Source organism: Amphibalanus amphitrite, unplaced genomic scaffold (assembly GCF_019059575.1).
Source record: "Amphibalanus amphitrite isolate SeventyFive unplaced genomic scaffold, NRLGWU_Aamphi_draft 000383F_arrow, whole genome shotgun sequence".
Taxonomy (NCBI): domain Eukaryota; kingdom Metazoa; phylum Arthropoda; class Thecostraca; order Balanomorpha; family Balanidae; genus Amphibalanus; species Amphibalanus amphitrite.
The window spans coordinates 86,120-111,936 of NW_024881877.1; the positions used below are offsets into that span (position 1 = coordinate 86,120).

At 51.9% G+C, this 25,817-nt stretch overlaps 1 protein-coding gene across 1 annotated transcript; it reads left to right on the forward strand.

Moving 5' to 3' along the window:
• The first annotated feature begins 6,631 nt into the window (after nt 1-6,631).
• Nucleotides 6,632-25,374, forward strand: LOC122390113. The gene is made up of 6 exons (XM_043382772.1): nt 6,632-7,228; nt 19,936-20,136; nt 20,519-20,637; nt 23,311-23,455; nt 23,928-24,087; nt 24,440-25,374. The coding sequence occupies exons 1-6, from the start codon at nt 7,181-7,183 to the stop codon at nt 24,967-24,969; spliced, it is 1,203 nt and encodes a 400-aa protein (XP_043238707.1). The 5' UTR covers nt 6,632-7,180; the 3' UTR covers nt 24,970-25,374.
• Nucleotides 25,375-25,817: the final 443 nt, after the last annotated feature.

A 25,817-nucleotide genomic window follows, 5' to 3' on the forward strand; every position in this document is an offset into this window, starting at 1 on the left:
TCGTGGATACCGAGACTTTCAGGTGTGTGTTTGAGTCACCGTCTCCAGGCTGTGCTCCAGGCTGCGGGGAGGGGGAGGAGATCGTTCCATGTCTCCGTGACGACTCCATTGTTGTACCCGTCCGCTGCAGTGCTGAAGGGGTTGCTCCTCCCCCTCCCGAGTAATTGCCGACCTCCGACGGCCACCGTCTGGTGTCTCGGCTTTTTTACCTAAACTCCGGCGGCAGGTCGGGCCGGGGTGCAGGTAATGGCCCCTCCCCCACCGACTCACTGTAGGCCGGCAGCCCTGAAAAGCGCTAGAAATTCCTCCAAACTGACTGTCCGCAATATGAACAAAATATGTATCATTAAATCCCAAATTGATCGAAGAATACGATTCCGATGCCAGTTTTCCTCTAAGGTCAAAATTCAGGTCGTCAGTTGTCACCAAACACAAGACAATTTAGACTCTCTAGTGGCCACTACATTTACCGATTCTAATGATGATCTTTAGTGGTAATTTATTAGTTGGCCAATCGTCGTTTTGAACGAAATTTTCTGTCAGACTAGTTCAGGGCACTGTTGTTCACTGTGCCAGCAACATTCTTACATATTGCATCGCTTTTCTGCAAGATAAGCTAGCTTTTTGCAAGCAGCTGCAAGACCTAAATAAAAATCATATCTAAATTTTTAAATATACTTTTATAAAAACGTTATTTCGAGCGGCTGAAAATGAACATCTTATATTAGCCTCTGATTACTCATCTTTCGTTTCATATAGGTGCTTTGCTGCTTTTCCCTGCTACTTTTCGAGATATGCGCCAGTAAACCACATGATGTAGGGGCAATTGTCACCTCGCCGCTCTACTGACGGCCCGGCGCTCTTTAAAGTGCTGAAATTTATGAAAAACCAATGCTTATAATCGAATAAAATATATGTCCCTGAGCTCAGAATTGATCAACGCACACAATGCTGTCAAAATTTTTGGGCCAAAGTCAATAATTCAGTCAGTACTAACCCCCAAACACAAGTCAGTGACAATCAACAACAAATTGCTCTTTAGTTAGACTTTTTGAGAAATGTTATTTCGAGCCGCTAAAAATGGCCGTGCCATACAAACCACTAATCATCTATCTGTCATGCCATACTCGCAGTTTTTGCCAATGCCTGCTACACTTCGAGGTCACGTGACCTCACCATTAAAAGTAAATGGGGAAATAAGAAAACTGTTGTTTTTGCGCATGGAATGATCTCAAACTATCTCAAGCACACGGTATCGTGATTTCATGCACTCTTTACAAGATCCGATGCTTTACTTGTGCATTTTTGACCTTCCGTGACGTCATTTATGACGTCACTAGGGTCATAGGGGTTTCTCGTCAATAACTCGTAATCAAATTAAGCCAGCGACTCGGGAAAGCCACCAATGGACTCGGGAAGACCTCCCGAATCGAATGATATGCGATACGACCTCCTTCGATAAGTTCGTGGCCTGATGGGCTCTGACCTGACCTTGACTCGAGGTCAACACCTTAAGTTGACCTCACCCGAACAAAAAGCATATCATTCGACGCGCCTGAGCCAGGCGAACACGACGGTGCCAAAATCGCTGCTCTGCGGCCATTTTTTTGCGAAATTATTTGCCAAAAACCAAACCCTACCTCGGACTTTTTGACTTGACCTCAGAGGTTACCAGTTGACCTGGGACCTTAAAATCGGGTATCAATCGTTCCGTCTTACAACGGCGCACACGCTTGTTTTTTCCGCGAGGCTCTAGCTCTATTAGGGGCGAAACGGCGAAAAGGGGTCATACCAACAGGGGTCGTACCCCATCGTCCTGCCGAGGGGGGGGGGGGGTTCCGACAATAGGCCCGGCGAGGGTTAAAGGTAGTGTGCCAGCTTTCTTGGACCGTATGGAGTTAATGGCCCAGATAAGGAGAACCGGATTTTTAGAACTTATCCATACCTTCAAAACTCATGGAAACGTCTTAAATTCTTCAAATTTTGAGTACCCCAGTGCGAAATTCGCCCCGACGGGTTGTCGGTCGTACCCCAACCACATTTCACACCACTATGAACAATAAATGCACACACTGAAATCGCTATTACCGATATGCTCATCCAATCAAGTTTCGATAAACCCGTTCATCATCATCTCCTGCGGTTTCGAACACGTCTGTTAGGTGGCTTCTGATGCTCGTCGAGGTCGGAATTTCCAAATACGCGTGGTGCGTCGGGCCGAGCGCTCTGACTTCGGCCAAGAAAAATGCGTCAGCTGATCATTGTCATTTCTGCCACTTGCGTGTGGTGAAATGGGGTCATAACTTATAAGACGGCTTTTTCATATCAATTATTTTACATAAAATCATATTTCAAACCATAAATAATGTTCGACAGCCAAATAAAAGAAACAATACAATACGGGCTTACAGTTTAACCCGCGAGTTGCTGGGGGGGGGGGGCGTTAAACGCCCCCACTTTTTTCGCCGGGCCATAGCATAAAAACGGCGCGCCGCAGGCGCGCCAAATTTTGGGTACCTGTAGGGAATTGATTGAAGTTTATTGTAACAAACTTTCAAAAAAATCGGTCGGAAAATTTTTGAGATATCGAGGTTTTAGTGACGTCATGATTTCTGAGTTTTCGACCAAAAACGGCATTTGTTCAAAAAATCATATAAAATCACAAAATAGACATACAGACATGCCGTAAACGCCATTAGACTGCCAATACCATGATCAATCAAATGGCTATCTTCGATTATTGATTATCGTTCCGCATTTTCCATAATCTTGAACTGAATCTTGGCAATTTTTCGTGACTACTTCACGACCATGATACATGAATTTCTTAAATTGAACTTTTTGAGCCAAACACGTACACATATGATAAAATGAATGTCACCATCGTGTTCTACGCCCCAAATTACCTGTAAAACATGTGTCACAGGCTGCGAATATCAGTTTTGATTTTCGGGGATATGTGCCTACCCGGTTGACCTGACCTTGACCCTGACCTATGCTTGACTGACCCCTACATGGAGCTGACACTCTTGTAGGCCTTATAAGATGGATTGTGCACCGTTTTGACAGAGTTTATGGCGAGAGGCGCCCATTGCGAAGTCCTGAAGTCCATGCTACTGAAAGCCCGATTTTAGGTGTTTGACCTGACCTTGACCCGACCCGTGACCTCAAAATTCAACTTTAAAGTACTCATCTGAAGCGTCTCGTCGCGCTCTTTCGTTTGCCGCCTAGTGCGTTTCGCTGCGCCTATTGGTTCTCGAGTTATCGGCTGGGGGCGTTTAACGCCCCCCCCCCCCCCCCAGCAAACGGTGGGTGGCGAAATACCCCAGCAACTGCCGGGTTAAGGCTCGACATTGTGTTGTCTACGATTAGACAGCTGATAACTCATTCCCGTACGTCGTATGGTCGTAACACTATAATGACCTTTGCTTATTGTCACAAGTGCGCCGCATTCGCGATTGTTGCCCGACGCCTGTTTGCAGGTGAGCCCACTACAGTTGTTATACATATCTAAAAACCGAAAAACTTTTAGGCGAAAAAGGCACTATTCCAGGCCCATTTTTGATTTTTTTTGCGATATTAGGTAAAAATAGAAGCTTCTTATCCTAGGAAAAATAAAATGGGAAATTTTTCAAAGGTGGCACACTACCTTTAAGCAGCCGCACTTCTTTTTTTAAGCATGTTTGCTTGTCACTGAGATCAACAATTCAATCATAAATAATTTCTAGCGCTTTTCCGGGCCGCTGGCCCAGTGTGCGACTGTCTTCTAAACCTGGGCGGCCCGTTGTCTGGGCCGCGGGCGGAGGTACTCTGCTGACACCAATGCACTGTTTGGCACACTGACAGCACGACAGACTGAAGCAGAGTGGACTGTTGGGGTTCGCTGCCCGCCGTCCCCGATGCTACGTTTCCCTCAGACTGTCTTATATTACGCTATCTACCACGTGCCCACTGTCTGCATATGTCACGCTGTCTCCCGTGTCTCCTCAGACATGTCTTGTGTCCACCTGACTGGATTGTCCTCAGACTGTCGGTGTTTGCTGTCTGCTGTCAGCCCTGTCCGTTGTCAGCCGTGTCCAAATTGTCTATGCCGTGTCCGCCCCAGCGCGGTTGTCTGAGTTCCGTCGCGGCACGCTTGGTGGCCGCCGCGGAAGGCCGCGCAGCCGGATGGACCGTCACCACCTGTCTGTAATGACCGCCCGTCGGCCAGTTCACACCGCCCACACCGCTACACGGCAGCTGAGGGAACCACCCACGGCGCTGACGGCAGCTCAGAGGGCCGGCCGCTGCGGGCACGCGCACGCGAAGCTAGGGACAGCGCCGGTTGGCTGTCCGCTGTGACGACAGCTATACGGAACAATAGACAGACTGAATGACCCTCTGTGACAGAATGACTGTGATAGAGGGCGGAGGACCTTGGTGACTAGTCGACGAACAACTTTCTTGTGCCTATGTGACCTAACAGCACCAATACCTAGGTATTTATTGTTTATGTGCTGCAGCTTTGGGGCTATTTTCATTTCATGCTCAACATTTGTAGGCGGCCAAATCGATTGCGGCAATTGGGTACTTTAAATCACGTGGTTGATAAATCTATATTTTGGTGTTGTTTCTTATAAATGTTTCTAAATGCAAGAACATGAAGCATAAAGACAAAAATATGAACGGTTTTCCTCCTGAATAGAGCCTTGTGCGATTTCAGTTGCAACGACCCGGATCCTTTTGTCATCTTAAATCGACGCAATTACTGCTCGCTGAGCAGTTCGGCAAACGTACATCAAACAAGGGCCAATCATCGCAGAAAATAAACGTAACACAATGGGGGATGCATGCATACAAAGCCGACTAGGAGCAGCGTTTACCGACTGCAATATAGGCGCCATAAATCAATACGCGGTTTTAATAAAGACGACTCGGCGGGGTTCCGTGGCGCGGTGCGCTCCCCTAATCTGGCGCAGCGGCTCATTAATTCGTCACCGGAGGCCGGCGGCAAATATTGGCGGCGCCAATAAAAAGGGGTAAAGGGGTGAGCCGCCGGCCGGGCAGCCGGCGCGGCGCCGGGCGCGAGCAGACCAAACGGTCGGCGGGGCGCCGGGAGTGCCGACCCGCTCGGTGCCGTCTTTTGTCTCGGTCCAGCGCTGTTAGTTCGCAGGGTACCTCGAACAAACGCCGATGACAAATGGCTCCCACTGCGACAGGATGGCGCCTGCCTGCGTAGCTAAATGTCCCTTTGAGCGTGTCAGATTGGTGCTAATTTGTCTCGCACATGAGCCTTTTGCCGTGCTGGAATAAGGGAACGCTGGGCGTCTTCTGAGTTCATGTCTTTATGCATGATCGTCGGCTTCATAATAAAAATTAAATTGCAAACACATGCATTATTCTGCCAAACAAAATCTACCCTTCCGTGACAGCTTGAGCTGTCATTCAACAGTCATGCCGCCATGATCAACATGCATTATTCCTCCCGTGATCAATGGGATGTTGACACCCGTTGACATCAGCTGTGTGACATATGTCTACCTGTGTCAGCGATCAGTCAGCCCGCTGCCCCGGTCACCGGTGAGTGATGTGGCCTGTTCGGAGCCGACTGGAGAGAGCACTGAGACCGATGGCTCCCCATGGAGCGTCTGATCGGGTGTCACCACGTGACAAACATACAACATTCTCATCGACAGACAGTCGACCTGTCACCAGACCCTTCAATCGACCGACGTGTCAGGACGTCAGGTGATCAGCTGACATGTCAAAGGGTGACAAATAGACAGCAGCCTGATCAGCAAACTGGAGCTGCTCAGAGACTCAGTATTCTACAGATCAGCCGACACATGTCCTCACGGCCGCATATGGATACACATTGAATCCCTGACCTCACGTCGATCACCACATCACTTCTCCAGTATTTGGAGCCCTGTGGGCGGTCTGGGTTGCTGGGCTGGTGAACCGTCAACAGGCTGGCTGTCACATCTGCCGTCCAGTCTCGATGGTCGCCGTCCGCCAGCGGCGCGGTGGAAGGAGGGCCGAGGCAGTCGTGCGGACAAGTCACGGACTACTAACGGTGGATAGAGTCATCGTCGGAACGGAGGGCCCAACCAGTCAGCCGGCGCTGATGGGCTAATTAACACCTGGTCGGCTAGACTGCTAGTGCTGAGCTCGGACACGTTCATAATGAGCACTGACCTTTGGCCGGCCTATCAAGCTGCCCTTATTCCATTGGCATTCTAATTCTATAATCATCCTTTTTTCGCCTAGGCGACAGAGCACATTGGCTTTGGGGGTTCTGTCTTCCAGTAAGCAGTATAAAGCATGTTTAGTTTGAGAATTAGCTCACACATTCTCATATGACACAGAGTCTAAAATGCCTGGCGTTACAAGAGTCTAAAATGCCTGGCGTTACAGAAACTTGTTGTCTTAGCTCTGTGGCCAGTGAATGATACTATCGTTCCTCTCCTCAGCCGCCGTCTACCGCTGTCGCTGCTGGACCGGCCCGGCGCACCTAGCCCCCTTACACCCCTCCCCCACACCTGGGACGACCGTGAGCTCGCCACAGCCCAGCCTCACCTGCGGTCGCGACAGCAGAGCGCATGCGCGTCGGCGGCGGACCCGTCTGTCTGAGTCTCAGCCGAGTCGCGGGCGGCAGTGCTGGCTGCCGCCCGGCGTTGGCGGCTCGGTATTGTGGGGTGGGGTCCGTACCGTCTTCGGCGATTGTGCTTGAGGGTTGGGCCAACCAGTGAGCTGACTGCGCGCAGCGGGATTCCGTTCTGAGGAGTGTGTATTGTAGACGTGGATCATTTACGAGAACGGTTCTTACTCGACTTGGCTACAGTGGGTGACTTGAAGAAGATGCGTATTTTTGTATTGTATGGCCCTGCAACCTGCTGGTGCCAAGTGGGAGGGGTCTCTGGCGAAGCCTAAAGCCAGTGATGGCTTGGGAAGCCCTGTGACATATGTGGATGGTTCTGTGATAGCCTGGGTCAGCGCTGTAACAGTGTAACGGCCAGCGGGACCGGCGCTTGGGGGTTAGCCCTGAGACAGCTGGGTGCCTTGTGGAAGCGGATACGCCCGTCTTGACAGAAGGAAGGATCCTGTGACTGCTGAAGCCTGCAAGAGGTCCGACTCCTGAGCCGACCGGGGCTCAGCCTTGTGGACGGTCCACCGTGGACTGTCACCCACCCCCGGCCCAATGCAAGAGCGGAGCGTCCACAACTGGGCGGCGGACTTCGGCAGCACGGTAAGTTTCTAACTCCCAATAGCATTACCTACCTGCTGCGATATGTCGGTACCGCAGCTCATTCAATTAACAACAGCATTCTGATCCACCGGTACGTTTATAATAAAAACTATAGTTGCAGATTCATGCCCGTCCTTTTGCGACCGTTTTACAGCCCTTATTTTATGCATTCCTTCAACCACCATAAGACCATCCTTTGTTTACTCGCACCCCATTCGAACTCGGTATTCTGATAGAGATCAGCCGGTGAATGTGACCCTCCAGCTCACACCTTGCCTCACACGTGGTACCGGCTCTCACGGGCACCGGACTGGCGGACGGTCAGCCCTAGTCCGACCGACCTACGGACCAGACAGTTCGGACCGTCTTGCGCCGCCGTCCCATGGCGATGGGAACTGTTGTTCACTGCTGAAATGGTGGGAATGGTCTGGTCATTCCGATCGAACTATCAGTTCATTCGGATCAGACATCGGCTCATCATTGTTCATTGCAAGTTTATTTTTATTTCACCCGTAATGGTCTTGGCACAGGGAATATATCGGCTGACCAATGAGTCGGGCTCACAAGCCGCATGAGTCACAACTCATTCGTTTCGTGGGCGTTAGAAGCTATAGTGGCTAGCGCCTGGTTAGTTTGAGCGAATTAAGAAACCGTGCAATCCAAACATTTTGGATACGACTTCGAGCTAGATGTAGGTATCCAGTGCAACACAAAGGGAATACCGCCTTCATCCATTTATCAACTGTCTTATGTCTACCTCGTGTTGTTGATCTCGGTGGCTGACGGCGGCCGGCTGGTGTCACCACCGCGCTGCCTCAACCCTCGGCGCTTTGGTGCATCCCTCGGTTCCCGTCTTTGCTACCGTGATGGATCGTGCCTTTGCGCCGATCGCTGTTAGCCGACAGAGCTGACCGAAGTGCGCCGTGTAGAACCATACATCAGACTGACTGGAAGGACCGCGTCCCTATCGGGCCGGCCGGTCCGCCTGCACGTTGTGTACACACGCTGCCTCGTTGCACGGCCCTTGTGCACGTTGCACATTGCACAGTGTACACGGCGTGGTCCGTGGTGGCAGCGTCACGCGAGTTGGCGGTCAGCCGGGCCACGCGGCGGCAGGGCCACGGAACGGCCCCGCTCAAGGACGCGACTGGAACCGTGGGGGACCGAGGTGGGACAGACAGGTACCGAAGTGGGATCAAGGTGGGACCGATGGCAGAGACCGGCAGGGTCAGACTCAGAGGCTGGGTCGACCGGCAGGGATCGACGTTGATGCTTGCCATATCATATGAATAAGATTTAGACGGCGCCGATTGCTGCCGTGGATTTACACGCTTTGGTCTACCATGTCAAGCTACGAGTATGTTATATCCGCTTACCTACATAGGTACCATAAAGGTGAGGTGGTGAGACTGGATAAAACGCATTTGTCACACAGATTATAGTAGTAACCTTAGATTATAAAATACATGGTACGGTGCGTCCCAATATTCTTTCAGTCCAAATTGCAATGGTTGCGGCTTAGCACTTCCATTCTACTGACGGTGACGATTCATGACACTACCTAAGTATTTATTCGTGTGCGAATTTGTTGTGTCCCACGGCCACGCTCTAAAATGTTCTGCACAATAGATTTTAGCCACCCTCGCAGGGCTGTTTAGTGCCCAACATGAATGTATTATCTGCTTAACCCGCGAGTTGCTGGGGGGGGGGCGTTAAACGCCCCCACTTTTTTCGCCGGGCCATAGCATAAAAACGGCGCGCCGCAGGCGCGCCAAATTTTGGGTACCTGTAGGGAATTGATTGAAGTTTATTGTGACAAAGTTTCAAAAAAATCGGTTGGAAAATTTTTGAGATATCGAGGTTTTAGTGACGTCATGATTTCTGAGTTTTCGACCAAAAACGGCATATGTTCAAAAAATCATATAAAATCACAGAATAGACATACAGACATGGGCGCCGCCACCGGGGGGGACGGGGGGGACGCGTCCCCCCCACTCTCAGAATGGAAGGGGGACGTCCCCCCCAAACTCATTACGGAGCGAGCGAAGCGAGCGTAGTCTTTCGTAGGTTAACGGAAATTTCTGAGTATGCCGTGGTCACGCTTTTGCTAGGCTTATATCTCAGCAACCACTTGACAAATTTACATGCGGTAATTTTTGTAGGGTAGCACTGATTCATTCCTTCTAACGAGCATCGGACTATTCCCGATGCATGTGAGTGACCCCATAGCAACGTGCCACGTGAAAAACGAAGAGGTGTCAGTTTTGTAACAATTTCAATATCTCGGCAACTACTGGGCCGATTGCGCTGAAACTGTTGGCATGTAGGTAGGTATACCCACTAGGCAATGCATATCCATGTGCCACAGTTGGGGTGCTGCTGCACGTGCGCACATGCAGGGGTCGATTCCAGATCTCGAGAACGGCTGAACCGATTGTGCTGAAATCTGATATACATGGTTAGGGACCGGTTAGTAGGGTGCCGTGCAAAAGTCAGTTTGGACTTTGGATTGGACCCATTTTGCACGTGCGCACGTGCAGGGTGCCGCTTCCAGATCTCGAGAACGGCTAGGCCGATTGCGCTCAAATTTGGCACATCGTTAGGGACCGGTTAGAAGGGTGCAGTGCACAAGTTAGTTGGAGGTATCCCCTCGCAATTTCGCACGTGCAAGGCCCACCCCACCCTTTCGCTCGCTCCGTTGGTCGCCCCAAAAGGCGTTTTACTGGTTGTTATCCTACATACTCGAAATTTCCAGCTCTTATTCGACCAGTCATCGCGGAACTGCCGATTTTTGATATCGTGATCAACGTGTGTCGTATAACACGACTGGCCGAACACGGGCCTAATATATTTCGTCTAACCAGCCAAGAACATGACTTTACACTAATCCGACCTCGAAGTCAAAATCCGAACATTTTCGAAGACTTCAACTCCGACTCTGGCCAAAACTGGCCAAAACAGTCAACTCCGACTGATTCCGGCTCCGACCTCACACTTCTGCAGTCACGCTACACTAAATTTCGAGCTTCTAAGAAATAAGCTATACGGTTGCAGGACCACAAAACTTTGAGGCGACTTGACTACTTGACTTGGTTTTCCTGACCTAAGGTTTTCTGGTATCAAGCTTGTTACACGGGCTGCACAATTCGTATTTTGGAGCAGTTTTGCCAAATGTTTTTTTGCCAATTTTCGCGGCGCTTCGCGCCGATTCGCGCACAAACCAAAGACAGATTTGTGACTATACAACGCCCCCTCCCCCACGCGGCTATGCAATATGCATTACCTATGCAATATGCATTATCGATCATACCTATTAGTGGCATACATCAGCAATTATATCGTTATAGAACACGAGGCTTTGCCGTGTCAAACTGAATCGGACATCAGATGTGTATATCTATATAGGTAGGTACTCGGTGGGAATGCGGTCTATAGCCATTACTTTAAGGAAATACCTAAACATGGGTGTCCATTTCCGCCAAGTCCGAGCTCTCCAAATTCTCGGCCGGCTTGGCTTTGGAGCCTCAACAGACCGCGCGGGTCAAGGTCAACGCTAGGGCGGCGGCGGATTTGCTGCGCCCGGGCACCCCAACTCGGTAGAAATCGACACCTGTGTACCTAAACTACTTTCCTCAAACCAGTTGTTTTGCCACAGTTTTATGAGTTTTTAAACTTAAAATGGTCAGGAAATAATGAATATTTGCAAAAGGATTTTATATTTATTTTTACATCACTATTTTCCACCTTTCGTAGAGGCTACTTACCTACCTATATTGCAGCGGAAGCTGATTACGCGTTGACCAAGCATAGTACGTAGTTCAAACCAGCTGAATGCTGATTGGCTCGCATTTTTCCGTAAGGGAATGGATTCCTCGGTAAGAGAATGACAAAGTGTAATCTATGGGGATGACTTCAGTCTCCAAACTTAAAATCGATACCGATATATTTGGCTAGGGTGATCGTTGGGCCATAAAAGCTCCTGATTTGTTCTCGTCTCAGCTCAAGCTACAAAACTGTTACTTCAGTTCAAAACCCTATGTTAAAAGTGGCATATTTGCTTTAAACGTTGAATGCATCCGACCGAAAAAGCCACGGTAAGAATGTCTACTTTTGGGTTTTCAGTCGGTCAGTCCGTCCCCCCCAGTTAAAAATCCGTGGCGGCGCCCCTGCATACAGACATGCCGTAAATGCCATTAGACTGCCAATACCATGAACAATCAAATGGCTATCTTCGATTATTGATTATCGTTCCGCATTTTCCAAAATCTTGAACTGAATCTTGGCAATTTCTCGTGACTACTTAACGACCATGATACATGCATTTCTTAAATTGAACTTTCTTAGCCAAACACGTACACATATGATAAAATGAATGTCACCATCGTGTTCTACGCCCCAAATTACCCATAAAACATGTGTCACAGGCTGCGAATATCAGTTTTGATTTTCGGGGATATGTGCCTACCCGGTTGACCTGACCTTGACCCTGACCTATGCTTGACTGACCCCTACATGGAGCGGACACTCTTGTAGGCTTTATATGATGGATTGTGCCCCGTTTTGACAGAGTTTGTGACGAGAGGCGCCCATTGCGAAGTCCTGAAGTCCATGCTACTGAAAGCCCGATTTCAGGTGTTTGACCTGACCTTGACCCGACCTGTGACCTCGAAATTCAACTTTAAAGTACTCATCTGAAGCGTCTCGTCGCGCTCTTTCGTTTGCCGCCTCGTGCGTTTCGCTGCGCCTATTGGTTCTCGAGTTATCGGCTGGGGGCGTTTAACGCCCCCCCCCCCCCAGCAAACGGTGGGTGGCGAAATACCCCAGCAACTGCCGGGTTAAATGGCTCCTCTTTACCACTGTTTTACGTGTTCAAGACACCTGGCTGACTATTCGGGAGCTTTTGTCCAGAATAGCACCGCAGTTCATGTTCAACAGAACGTGCAAAACCCCATTTCCTGCTCCTTGAAATGCCTCTTCACACAGAACATGCATGCCTATGGTCTCTTTGACTGCAGTAGCCCCTGGCGACGACAAGATACCATCGCCATGACGGACGGGTCTTACCAGAACTGGGGGCCTCGCCGAGCGTGTCAGCGCCGCCTGGACTTTTCTATGGGTGCTGAAACTAGTGCTGCTATGGGTGCCGTCTTGAATGTTTTGTGGCTACTGTCATGAATGTTTTGTAGCTGCTGTCATGCATAGGTGTTGTGAGGATGCCGTCATGGGCGCCGATTAGTGGATGCTTTCTTCGGATCGCAGGCGGTCATTTCATTGAACGTGTCGAATTCCATGTCTCGTCATTCGCACTTCCACAGGTGCCGTTAAAATACTCCACAAGGGGCACCGGGACTCGTAAATATCGCTATGGTTACATCGTGGGTGTCTCCGGTCTCGATGGGTGGTCGCGGCCGCTCGGCTACTCCACTAGCCGCCTCCGTCCGCTGTTGTGAGGAAGTTTAGTGGTTGGCAGGTAGTGCCGACAGCCGGACGGGCCGCTATACACTCAGTGGACTCCCTCCAATCACCTCCCACTGCCCAGAGAACATTTTCCTGGTCGAACCTACGCACTCGGCACTATTACTTACTTACGCTGTCTTACTAAATGCATGACTGTGGAACGTTCACCACTTAGGTCACATTTTTGCAATATACGTAGGGTGAATGTTCATATTAGCGGCCCTTCCTATTTCTTTTTAGAGTGCATAGGCATGCTGATTTGAATGGACATACACGCATCAACGGTAAACATGACGCATGCCATTTTCGCCTCCTGCCCTTTCACTTCGCCTTGAGAGGCACACTGTGCATGTGTTCGTGGGCTCGCCAGTGTCGCCGGCCGGCGAGGCTTCACTGCAGCATATGAGGATTAGCGACCATGGTGATGACGGCGACATCTCGTAAACTGATGTGCACGATACGGGACCGGCCGGCCGCTCGGTTCAGGTGCCGTGAGCCGCGCGCGACTGGCCTTGGAGCAGTCGTGTTTCACCGGAACTATGACGCCGAGCGGCGGACGGCGCCGTCTGAAGGGCAGCCTCGCGCCGATGGTAATCACAAATAGAACCGCGGATATTAGAATATCTTTTTGTATCAGGATAGCTCAGCATGCTCGTAACCGATTTTACAACTTATCAGAACATACAAGTTATTACAACGAGCTTTCCGAGGTATTATTGTAATTCAAGTAACGGCAAGTGCTGAATGCGGCATGGGCCCTTACTCCATGGCATATTTATGAATAATACTTATCTTCATAGAAAGATTAAGGAGGAAGTCTTATATTAAGCACAACACCGTACAATGCATGTAAGAATTACGCCAAAAATCCACTCCTTGATCCTCTCACGGCGGGTGAATCACTCATAAGACCGTAGTACACGTCGCTGGCTCCACATCCTCTCCGTAAGCCGTGCCCTTTTGTCCCTGCACGCCTAGAGACAAGAGAGTTCAGTGGTCCTAGACCCGGGTCCCCCACTCCAGTCAGCTCCTGTCTCCTGAAGCACCTGAGAAAAAGATTGGAAAGACATGGGAATATCAGCGAGCAAGGTACTGCGTGCCGACGCCTGTGATCGACGCGACTGGGATGGACTGTGCGCTCCCTCACGGCGTAGCAGTGCCGTGTGGACCGTCCATCCAATTATGCTGTGACGTGACCTTTTCGACCGCGGGTCGCCAGGGTCAGATTTTCTCCACTGCACGGCACCTGGCCCGTCTCTCCCGCTGACCGCTGTCACGGCACCTGTCCTCTCATCTCTATGGCTCTGAGTGAAGCCCTTCTCTGTGCCACTGTCCGCTGTCCCATCTCTAATAGTTTGTCGTCCACTGGCCACTGACCCTTCCATGCTTCCATTCGCTACCCTGCAGTCGAACCAATGCCCTGGACGGCAGGTAAAGTTAGAGCCGGGTGGCACTCATTGCTCGACGTCTGCAGTGGCGCAGATTGGTAGCAGCTGGCCGGCACAGCGGCCCATGCCCATCCCAGCGCTGGCCGCTGCACTGTCTTGGTCACTCGGCCTTTAGTGCCGCAGAGTATCGGATTGTTAGAAGATATAAAGACGATTGGCATGACCGGTTATTGCTAATCCGCTGATTTATAGACATCCGGCCAGTTTATGACAACTCTTCGTGCTTTACTGCAATCAGCCTCATAACGAATGCAAAGCTACTCGAGAGTGCAAATTGATACCTGCTCAAAAATAGGTATACGTTATAGTTGAAAGACATTACCGCAGCCCAGCTATATATGTATAGTCATTTAAAGGTATCTACAAAATAATTACATAAATACGTTGATTGACGATCATATTTACGCTTCATAAGTAGTTTTCCATCGTTCACCGGCGCAGCTGTCTTACATGTATCCGTTTTTTTCGAATGTTCTGAAGTTGGATCGGGTATATTATTTTACAGACACGGTTCGGCTATTGCAAAAGCATATACCTATCCAGCCGGAAGTTCGCGCACGGCTGATGCATACAAACAATGTTGAACATCAACAGACAACCCTTACAAGGATGGCGGTCGCTGCTACCTCGGGAAAACTAGAACCGCCGGTATTAGTGGCCCCCGTTTTCCTGTTCAGATTCGCTCGCAGGCAGTCTGGGCCTGATCCGTCGCCGGTCAACGGCAGAATATGGCGTCACCATAGCCGTGCAGCCATGGGGCGGCCGACGGTAGCACCAAATAGCCGCGCCACTTGCAGCGCGCACATAGCCTACATGGCAGCGCAATGCAGTTATGCACACGCACCCAGCTGCATTCACGCGAATCGCAGAGCGACTGGGGTGGTGCAGGAAGCCCGCTGACGCCGCGGCGCCCCTCCGGCGGGTCGTATAGTTAGTTCACTTTGAGTGGTCTGCCCCGTGGTGTAATAGTATGTGTGTACTGTGTAATGTGTTTATGGATCTGTTTCGTCCAGCATTTTGTTGTTGTCCTACAGGTCCCAATGATGTTGGTGTGGCTCGGGCCGTGTGCTGAGACTGCGATCGGTCACAAGACATGCGACAGATCCATGGCTGGCTCATGACTGCAGGACGGGAGAGAGTCCAGTTGTGGGCGGAGTGTGACTGAGCCGAGCTACACTAAACGTGCACGGTTACGGGGCACGAGACGACCGGCACAGCCGGGTAGAGGGCGGGGCGCCAGACCGTCTGGGTGGTCTCGTGTCCAACTCTCCCCCTCTCCCCTCCCTCTGCCCGCTGTGTTTTGTCGCGGGCCCGTCCACGGGATGACGTCACCGCCTTCAAATGAAGATGATCACGCAGGATGGTGAGGACCGGCCCGGCCCGGCGATTATCTAACCAATTGGCCCGGGCTGCGTCAGCGTCCAAGCGCTCCGGGCGCGGCCGGCCGAGGGTCGAGTCCGCTGACTGAGAAGTTACCTCTGAACGGCTCTGAGCGGTGCTGAAGGGTGTTGACTGTTACAGGATGAGTGGGCGTGATGAGACCATTAATCGGACCGGCAGGGTCACGGTATGGTGATTGGCCGTGATGCAGCTAAATACCGTCGAGTCTCTACGCTGGGCGAGGGGGATGCGGGCCACCCAGCCGGCCCAAAACGCCTGCCTCCTGCGCGCGGGGGTGGCGAAGAGTGGTGCTCCGCTTTGGCCAGTGACAGAGCTGGTTTGATGACCACAGGTGAGCCGACCCTCCCACGTTCACCAAGCTGGTGACAAGTGAGCATACTCCCGGGCCGACGCGTACGTTCTCAGGGCATGTCGTCAGTCGTCACCTGATGCCTTTATGCCTGTGCATGACAGGGTTATCCTTATGTATTGGTCACATCCGTACTCCGTAGTGCTATAAAATTTGCCGAAGACGTAAGGCCCATTATTTCAGCGCAGTTTCACTTTATCAGTGTTTATACCAGGGGGGTGACACGGCTATTCGCGCAATGTATTAATTTATGGGCCGCGCGGGGCCTCGCTATGACGCGGCTGGAGGCAACTGCTCAGCGCGCTAGGATACTTCTGGCGGGGCGGGGCGCTGAACGGTGTGCAATGAATGGGTTATGGTCGGGCAGACAGAGATGAGGTATTGAATTTGAATTGACATCAGCAATCGGGTGGGGAAGGAGAACGTTTCTAATCGAGCTTGGGATGGGGAAAGCCAAAAATATCGCGATCGGCTCATAGCTCAGGGCCGGGTGCCGTACCAACTACCATGTGTTGTATATTTAGGCGGGCAGACAGAGATGAGTTATTGGATTTAAATTCACCTTACCATCGGTTTCTGGTGGGGTTTGAAGACGTTTTTAGTCAAGCTCGGAGTGGGGCAACCCACTGGCGGATCCAGGGGAAGGCATTTGGGGCAAATGTCTTCCCCCTCATTGGCAGCGCCCGAAATCGCTTTTCGAGAATCAAAGAAAACTTCACAACTTTTCTGAGGAAATGTTGGTTAATCACACCGCACAGCAGTGCGCAAGGAATCGAAATCAGAATTTTTTAAATTAATTCCGAGAAACCTTTTTGGGGTAAGCCCCCGCAGTGTCCAAGACCGCTTCCTGGATCCGCCAGTTGTGAATAAGTCACGGTCGATACCGAGCTTCGGCGGGACCAGGCGCTGTATACGTTGTTCTTTCAATGAAGAGGTGGACAGACACCTAGCCCCACATCCTACTGCTATGCCCGTGCTTCTGTGGGTGAAGCACTAAAGCATCACGGAATCCCACAGGACCCAGGGCCTCCTCTAAGGATTTTTCACTGGGTGGGCAAAATTTTTCGCCGCTCCCCTGTCCAAGGGCGGATCCAGCAACTTGTTTTGGGGTTCAACCAATTTCAAAACCTGTGGCCGGGGGGGGGGGGGGGTGAGGCGAAATAAGCTGTGCCATTATTGGAAACAAGATGATAGTTTGCAAAGTTAACGTAAACTTACCATGTCCATTATCCATGATTGCTCCTTGAAGCAGAAATCTAATAATGTTCGCGGCCTCTTTTTAGGAGGCATGGTCAGCTTACTTTTGACGCGTCCTCTGCATCTATAGTTATATGCGGCCTAATATTGACATTAACCCTCGCCCTCGCCGGGCCAGGGAGGTTGATATGCAACCCCCCTTAATTTTTCGCAAGTAACGTAAAAACGGCGGCGCGTAGCGCCGCCAAATTTGGCATAGGTACTCTCTGGAACAGCCTTATGACACCTTCCCTTAAAATTTCAGGTCTCTGCTGTTTTAGGTCAGGTCACCACTACCATGGTCACTAAAACCGGTACAATAACAGGGTAAATTGGACTATATTAGCGGCGACGGAATCGCTGAGTTTATCGTTTATAGCGTAAGAACCATAAAACTTAGCGTCACCAAATTTGAGACACAACTTGGGGCAGCCATTTGACGTGTGACCTGAGAGTTTTGTGTTCCAATGACCTCAGGTCAGACTCAGGTCACAAGGTCACAAAACCGGTACATGGCAAAAATGGCACTGAAAATACGCTATTTTGCCAATGAAATCTAGAGTTGTTCTTGATTCAAACTGGCAGGGTATGCTATGCTCACCGAGTTGTATAACCAACATCCAGGTTTTCCAAGTTCGGGTGACCTGAGGTCATCTAGAGGTCACGAATGCTTCCAATGATTAAGAAACAACTTGAAGTGAGTGGGGCACTGGGGCACTGGCTGCTAGCTAGTTTTTCTTTTTCGGGAAACCGAAGTGGTAGTACCTACCGGACGTTCGGCCGGACCTTTATTTTTGCATTTGCTTCTGGGTGGGCAAATCGACGCCACTGGGTGGGCATTTATGGTGACTGGGTGGGCATTTGCCCACCCAGTGGGTATGTTAGAGGAGGCCCTGACAGGACCTGCGAGTCGACGAGGTGGCCGCTTTGGCCGCCGGGTACTGCAGCTCCCTGGAGAAATAGACCGGCTTGCCGAGCCGGCTTGCCTAAAAATAGACGGTCAGATTCGGCCTGGGTCCTTACGACCCCTCTAGATTCGCCAGAGACGGGATCGGATCGCCGTTATTGCACCCGTCTTAGTGTCTTTAATACTATGACAGCTTCGACCACGGACGTCGGACGGGGTGATCGTACTCCACGAATGTACGCACCATCCAGGCCTAGGATGCATCGAGGTTTAAAAGAATGCAGTCTGTAGATCAATCAACATAACAATGGTGGTATGCAACCACATTAAAATATCTCCCCGGCTCCCGCAACGTTCCAACGCCCCTCCGTTATGCATTCGCCTTGTGTGTCCGCCGAGCCGGCTTGCCTCCAATGACGTCATCGGCCGGCCGGCGGCGTTCAAGGTCAAACGGCTGGTGTCCTTACCTGGAGTTCTATAGCCTTGGTTTATACGACCATTTTATGGAGCGTTGATGCCTCAGGAGATCGGATAACGACCCAGATGAAGTGTGAGAGACTGAGCGGCTCCCTTCGGGACCTATCCGGCTGTGATTTGATCCGTTCCATGACGGCGTTGCGGATCGGTGCGCTTTGTGAAATGTGACACCCGCGTGCGTATCCCGGCGACTGACGCGTGCCACTCCGATGCCGAGTCAGTCGCCCCTGTCCAGTGTAAATGGTTAGCTCTGGATGAAGTCTAGGGAACCAGAGGAGTGTAAGATCATGCGGCAAGGTGTGCCAGATTATAACGACGAGTCATGGCTCGGCCGGCGTTCAATCCCAAGTAATGATCCACTCCGCGGTTGTAGCGGTGGCATTGAGACACACTTCATCTTCGGCTTGGGACGGGCGACACGACACATACTGCCTTGCACGACACCGTGTCACATCTGGAGACAGACGACACGGCACAGTGTCAGTGACACCGCGGCACGCTCCGTCCTGACGGCCCGTGCACGGCGGGAAGGCAATCACCGAGCCTCGGCGACGGCCGTCTGTGGTCGATCCGTGTCCGGTGTCCTATGTCCGCTATGTCCGGTTGTCCGATGCTCTATGTACAGTGTCCTGTATCCGCTGTGTGTCCGCTTGTCCGATGTCCTGTGTCTGGGTGTCCTGTGTCCTATACAATGTCCGGCTGTTTATGGCCGGTGGTCCAATGTCCTCAGCTTGCACGCACGGGTTGGCTTGGCAGAGGTGGACGAAAAATCGGTCTGCAGATGCGAGATAAGCAGCCGCAGTGTAAATATGTGAAAAGCTAACAGATCAATCACATCCGACACACATCGGTCGAGGAAAACTGCGATTGATTGATGGGTGCTGCAGGCTGCACGCTGTAGCGCGTGACGTCGGGGCGGCTCGACCGCTTCCGGTCGGTTCAAGTTTCTACTCCAGTTTTCACTGCGCCTGCCTCCTCCGCCTCCCGCCCTATGCGTCCTCGCCCACTTCCGTCACACACACCTGCCCTGCCTCCTGGCTTCAGGCCAGCTCCTTTACACGCGTGTCTTAGACGTTATCATTATAAGAAAATCAGATAAATAATGCTCTAGTAAATTATTTTATCAGATATTTTAGACGTTCCGCCTGTTGCCAGGTCATTGGGGCGGGGGCGGGGGCGGGTTGTTTGTTTGGGGCGGGGGAGGGGTGCAAAGCTGTCTGTCCGAATGTTGGCGGCAGAGTTGTCGATCACTGTCCGTGAGATGTCTGTCTGCCCTAGGTCGAACTACGTCGGACCGATTGGCCCAGCGATTCTCCGAATAAATTCCGTCTGACGGACTCGAGGGAGCTTACCGGACGGTCCATTCTAGAAAAGTCACACCGTGAAGCTCGGCGTTCGTCTGTTCTGACAACAATTCCGTCGTCGTTTCCAGGTGTCTGGCGCCTACCCGGAGCAGCACTATGACCTGGTGGTGCGGCCGGCGGCCGGCCCGTGCGGCTGCGGCGCCGGTCCGCCGCCGCCCCCGCCGCCCCGGTTCGCGGTGCCGCCCCCGCCCGCGGACCCGGCCTGGGCTGCGGCCGGAGAGGACCTGTGTGACCTGCTGGCACCGCTGCAGGTGTGCCGTGCTCGATCGGTGAGTGACGGCCGCCAGTGACTGCCGCCGGTCGGACCCTGTACTGCTATTTGCACACCTTTTTAATTAAAGTTCTCAGCTTTTCCGAACAGTTTCGTGACTGTTTTTGTCAGTTCGTCAACGGTACAAGAAACATAAACCATTTTTTTATTTGGAACGGCGACATCTTTTTACTGATGATTAATGATAATTTTTTGATATATTGATCAGTAGGTAGGTAGGTTAATTTTTAATTATATTGTTCATTAGCCTACAAATTAGTAAAGTTTTTGCTTATTTTACGTATTATTTATTTTAAAGTCAATTTTATTACCGGAGGGCCCTGCGCCCCTGACCAAGAAAGGTTCCAATGTGTTGTGACCCCGCCGTGCGCCTCTGACAGGGTCTGACGGCCGTGCCGGACCCGCAGTCGACTCCGTCGCAGTCGATGCTGGCCGCCCTCATCACCACGTCGCTGTTCCTCTTTATTGTACTCGTCGCCGGAACCATATTCTTCTGCAAGTGAGTGTCCGTCTCTCGCAGTTATAGGCTCACTGAGCAAGCGCATGAGCAGCGCTCGGGAAATATGTTATATTGGATTGCTGGGGTCTCTATTTCATTTGAAACGGTATCTCATATGCCTTTGCGCTAAGCAAATAGACACTTCTAAGTTGTACCTTGTTAAACATGAGCGATAGGTATAGGTATATGATATGTTTAACGACTGTGTTTGCTTTGAACCATCGGACCATTTTGATAAGAAACTCGATAAATGTGGTTCACCTCAGCAGCGCTCACATTTATACCATCTCACATTCCTGTACATACACTAGACGCCATTATTAGGCTTGTTATACGGTGCCGACAATTTGACGGTAATTTTTCAAATCTGAGGCGACGTGTCGGGAATACCACAGACCACGTAATCTGGCGAACTCTCACGAATTATCCAAAATGACGATGTAAGTGATCTGTATTGGCGATGATCGTCCAATAGCGCCGGTTCGGAGCGATGGGCGGCCCATTTCAGTCTCGGGTATACGGGCCAGCTGCGGGACCGGGCCGTTATTTGTTCGGCGGCGCCCTCCGGCGGTCGGCTGTGGCTAGCACACGACCGCAGTCACGGAGTGGTGCAGCCCGGTGGATCGCTCACACATGGTGCTGGAAGTCGTATAGAAGTGTCATCAGTTGGTCGTTGAGCCGTATATGGATGTGTATGACTCCTGTTCGGCACTTCGTCATAGCATTAATGCGTCCTCCTTCGACGGCCAAAATAATTATCTTTTTATTAAAGACGGTATAAACAAAATAATGGTCTTCTCATAAGATTAGTGACCAGATCCAAATGAGATATATGCACCTATATCTCATTTGGATATATCTCTTTTAGTTCATAGCTGGCAGTCCGTGAGCTGCGGCGGAGACTATTCACACGTCAGCACGCTGCCCTGTCGTGGGGTGACGGCCGTACTGCGAGGGCTCTCAGTCCCGAAATAGACGTCTTCCCCGGGCCTGACGGGCCGAGAATGCGCGCTATGGCAGTTGTGTGTGTGTGTGTGGGGGGGGGGGGGGGCTGCTGAGTGCCGACACCGAGCCGGGGCTGGGGTGCAGAAACAGCCGCGGGCAGGATACCGACCAAGGGGTGGGGAGCTGCTGACTTACTAAACGTCGCATAAATATTGTAGCTGCTTATTACGCACCAATGAAGAAGAAGGTACGTCACGTTCGTTGTGTTATATCGCCCGCACTTCATCGTCCCATCGTAAGTGACGGACGTAAAAATAACATTTCCTTTCTGTTTCCTCTTTACGGGCATTTTCTGCCACACTTCAGCGCCTGTGCTTTGTAACGAATGGGCACGTTGCCGCCGAACTGCGTGCCTTTCCGCCGTTGCAACCCTACAATCAAATGGTTCGTGCGTTTTACTGCCGGAATGTGTCACCAAGCGGCTGTCACTGGTGTGGCACCACCTGCGCGTCGGTGAACCCCGGTGACGTGTCCACGGCTCATACCCGCCCACCCCGCGAGGTGTGAACACATCACACGGGCCGCTGCCGGCCGCCACCGGTCGGCCCTCACGCGAGCAGTGTGCTTGCTTCCGAGCCGTTTCACACGGGCACAATGAGCGCCGCGCTCCAGCAGCGGTGCGCTCTCAGGCCGCGCCGCAATGGCCGAGAAGCGCTACAATCGGCCGCCTTCCGGTGGGTTTTGGTGTGAAGAGGGAGCTGCTGGGGCGTACAGAGGCCACCCGGTGGCCGCTGCGGTCGGTACGGATGGACCGACGCGGACGTCAGACTTTGGCGGTGTGTGCCGAACAGACCAGTCAGAGGGCCGATTAGATCAACAACGAGGTCACTAAGACTACTTAGTGTCAGTTCCGGGATTGTCCTAATTAAGTTGAAACTAGCTCTATTTGCGACAAAGGCAGTCGCTTATGCATGATATTCAGGCGGACTTCAAGCATGGCCTCAGTCCCATACATACTTCAGTTGGGGTTTCAACCTTCGTGATCGACCGTCGTATTGCATGGTCTGCTCACTGCTGGCCCGTACCTACCTATATAACTCCCAAAACCGTCCTCCGTGCATGTTGACTGGTAGGGCCGATGGTCCATTCAGTCAGCCAATCGTAATTGCGTGCGTTGAGGTTATGCTGAGAGCTCATCAGTGACCGGTGATAAATGAGTTAGTTCATTACCTAATGCAGCTGACGTATCTATCCAAGGTCAGATAACCGGTCTCGGCGCCGCGCCCGACGCATCGTCGCGCTGCCGGTGTCCGACGGAAGCCGCTGCGGCGTGTGCCGCACGGAACGCAGTGTGTTTGGAGCGACCTGTGCTGTGTGCGCTATGCAGTATTCACGACTGATGCCGGCACCTGAGCGTAACCGGTATACGGCACCGAGAGAAATAGCGCCGAGAATGCAGTCTCATCAGTTTAAAAGTTGGTGACATGAGGATCGTCTATTTTACCAGGATACCTGAAATGGCCCATTAGCCGGTATTCCCAAGGTAAAACTTAGGAATAGCTATGCAAGAAAACCGATTAATTAGATGGACAGACAACTCGTGTTTCCATGTTTCCCCCATCTCACTCCCAAGTGCCGTTACATGCTATCGATTCCGCTAAAATTTTGATTGTATGTTTGGAATTTACGGTTATTAACGATTATGTAATGTTCCCTGATGTGCCGCAGACACCGGCGGAAGCTGGCCAGTCTGATGGTCACCTCGGCTGCCGATAAGAGGGGGGAGGTGTCCCGGGCCCTGTACGACGACCTGTCGAGGAGGCCGCACCACGGAGCACCGACCGGCCTGCGCTCCGGCGGTCCACACATCGAGGTAATGAATACGGCGGCGACCGGCACTTCACAGGACAGCTTTATTATATCCCCAGTTACCAAGTGTCGTAAAAGGTGTTATGTGATTTACATTTACATACGTGTGATCCACTTTGATATTGCCGCTTGGTTTGTCTTCCGTTGTGACCATGAGCTACTGCATCACGGTGTAATTATCGACTAACCCTGTGTGACCCTGTAGTCTGCAGGGTGTGTTACATAGTCCGCGATACTCCCTATTGGTCTTTACCCGATGTTATACATTACACGATACTTACTCCCTATCAGTCGTTACCCGGTGTTATACGTTTAAGTCACCCCCTGTAACCCGGTATATTTCTACCCCCTATGTAGCCCTGTGATGGTGATGCAGCCTTTCCTTGGGGCCCCACGACTCGGTGTAACACCAGACCATCCAGACCCATTAGGGTACCCAGTCTGACCTGTCTGTTCCGCTGCCGTCTCGTCCCCAGATGGTGGCTGTGAAGTCGGGTCGGCTGCCGCCGCGGCTGCTGCCCGGCGTCCCGGTTGACGCGGGCAGTGGCACGCTGTTCTTCTATCCACCGGCGCCGTCCCTCTCAGAGGAGGGGTCGGAGCGGCTCTCCAACATGTACGAGGAGATACCCTACTACGGTACGTACGGCCCTACACCTGACAGTCAATAGCATACTCTTACGCATTAGATAAGATACCGTCCCTCGTTACGGTACAGTTACACAATGCACAGGTTATGAACACAAAGCTTCCTTATCCACGGTGCATAACTACGTGCGGCTCTACATAGAGGGGATTCCTATCCTCTCTTGGAGTTGAAATCGTGGGGGACATATTCTGTTTGTCGCTATTAGCTTTGTTCATTAATGTGACGTGACCCCCTCCACAGACTCGCAGGTCTGGCAGCGGACACATTCTCCCTAGTGCTCCCTTCCCACTGACCCGCACACGCCCCGTACTTGACGCCACGTCTCCCCTCCACACTCCACAGGCCGTCCGGCTCCGTCCGTCTCAAACTACTCCGACTCTGACGAGGACGCCATCAGCCACCCGTCCGGAGACCCGGAGCCGGAGCCGGAGCCGGGTGGTGTGTCTGGAGGCCGGCCGGAGCCGCGGTACGTCTGCTCAGTACCCCCAGCAGCGACCGGGAGCCGGCGGCGCTCCGCCCGCCCGCGTCACCACCCGGCACTGCGCAGGAAGGACCCCTACTACTACTCGGATATCTTGGAGCGCCACGAGCCGGGCCGGGCTGAAGGTGTAGATGTGGCTGCGGTGGCGTATCGAGGACCTCGAGACCAGCGAGGCCCGCTAGCGTCTCGACTGGCGCCGGACCCGCTTCCAGACCTATACGGTGGCCGGTCCGGCGCCTCCCGCGCACAGGCCAATAAACTGAGCTCGTTCAGGCCGGGTGGGTCGACGGATCATACCGGCGCAGACTCTGAGGTGTATGTGAACTCGAGTGGTCGGCTGCGGGCTGGCTATGGTGGCAGTGGGAGAAGTCGGCGGACGCATGACACTTGACCGAACGGGGGATGTAGAACGTCGATCCTCACCACATATGGGCTAAAGTGCGTGCTTCTGTGAATGAAGGTGTGTATTATGTGTGTCTGTAGCAGTCAGGTGAATGCAATGGGCGACCTTCACAGTGGAGTTCGATCTTCGCTCGGCTTGAAGCGATAGATACCACAGTGATTGTCGTGTCCGGGTGGTCTATGTTTTGCTTTGTTTTGTTTGTTTTTGGTCATGCAAGTAATTAACTGAGTTACAGCTTTGTAATGTCATTCCGGCGTGCTTAAATCGCGCATTGCGTGATTTAGTAACGCACTGGCGCGCCCTGCAGTACTGTGTACTGCCTCCGTATGTGTAAATCAACTGTGATAGTGACCATTGTGATGCAGCAATAGGAAAATAAACCCAGGTGATAACTGTCCGTATTATCACTGTCCACTGACTGGTGGTGATCATTTGTCTGATTCAGTGTTCAGACATGATCCAGCCCACCCTTGGGCCGGACCGACGGATCATAAGCGGTGTTTCTCGTTTGGTGTGCCGGGGTAGGACCAGGCAGGACGTTATACCCCGGGCCTCGAAGTCGCTCCAAGCAAAAGGCAGGCGAATCACAAATGAAGCGGCGATTTAATGTGCTGTTGAATGACCGTCTGAACTCTGAAGCCATCGGCACATGCCGCGTGAATTGTAACGCTGTCACCTCCCTGGGACGGTGGGCATTTGACGGCGTTATGCCATACTACAGCGCCACCTGTGTACTGGATCTGTGTGTCTCTAAAATGGTAGTGATGAAGTCTGCCGCTAGGGGTGCTCGGGACAACGAGAGGCCGGGGCGTGGGAGTGAATGATCGCTATTCTGA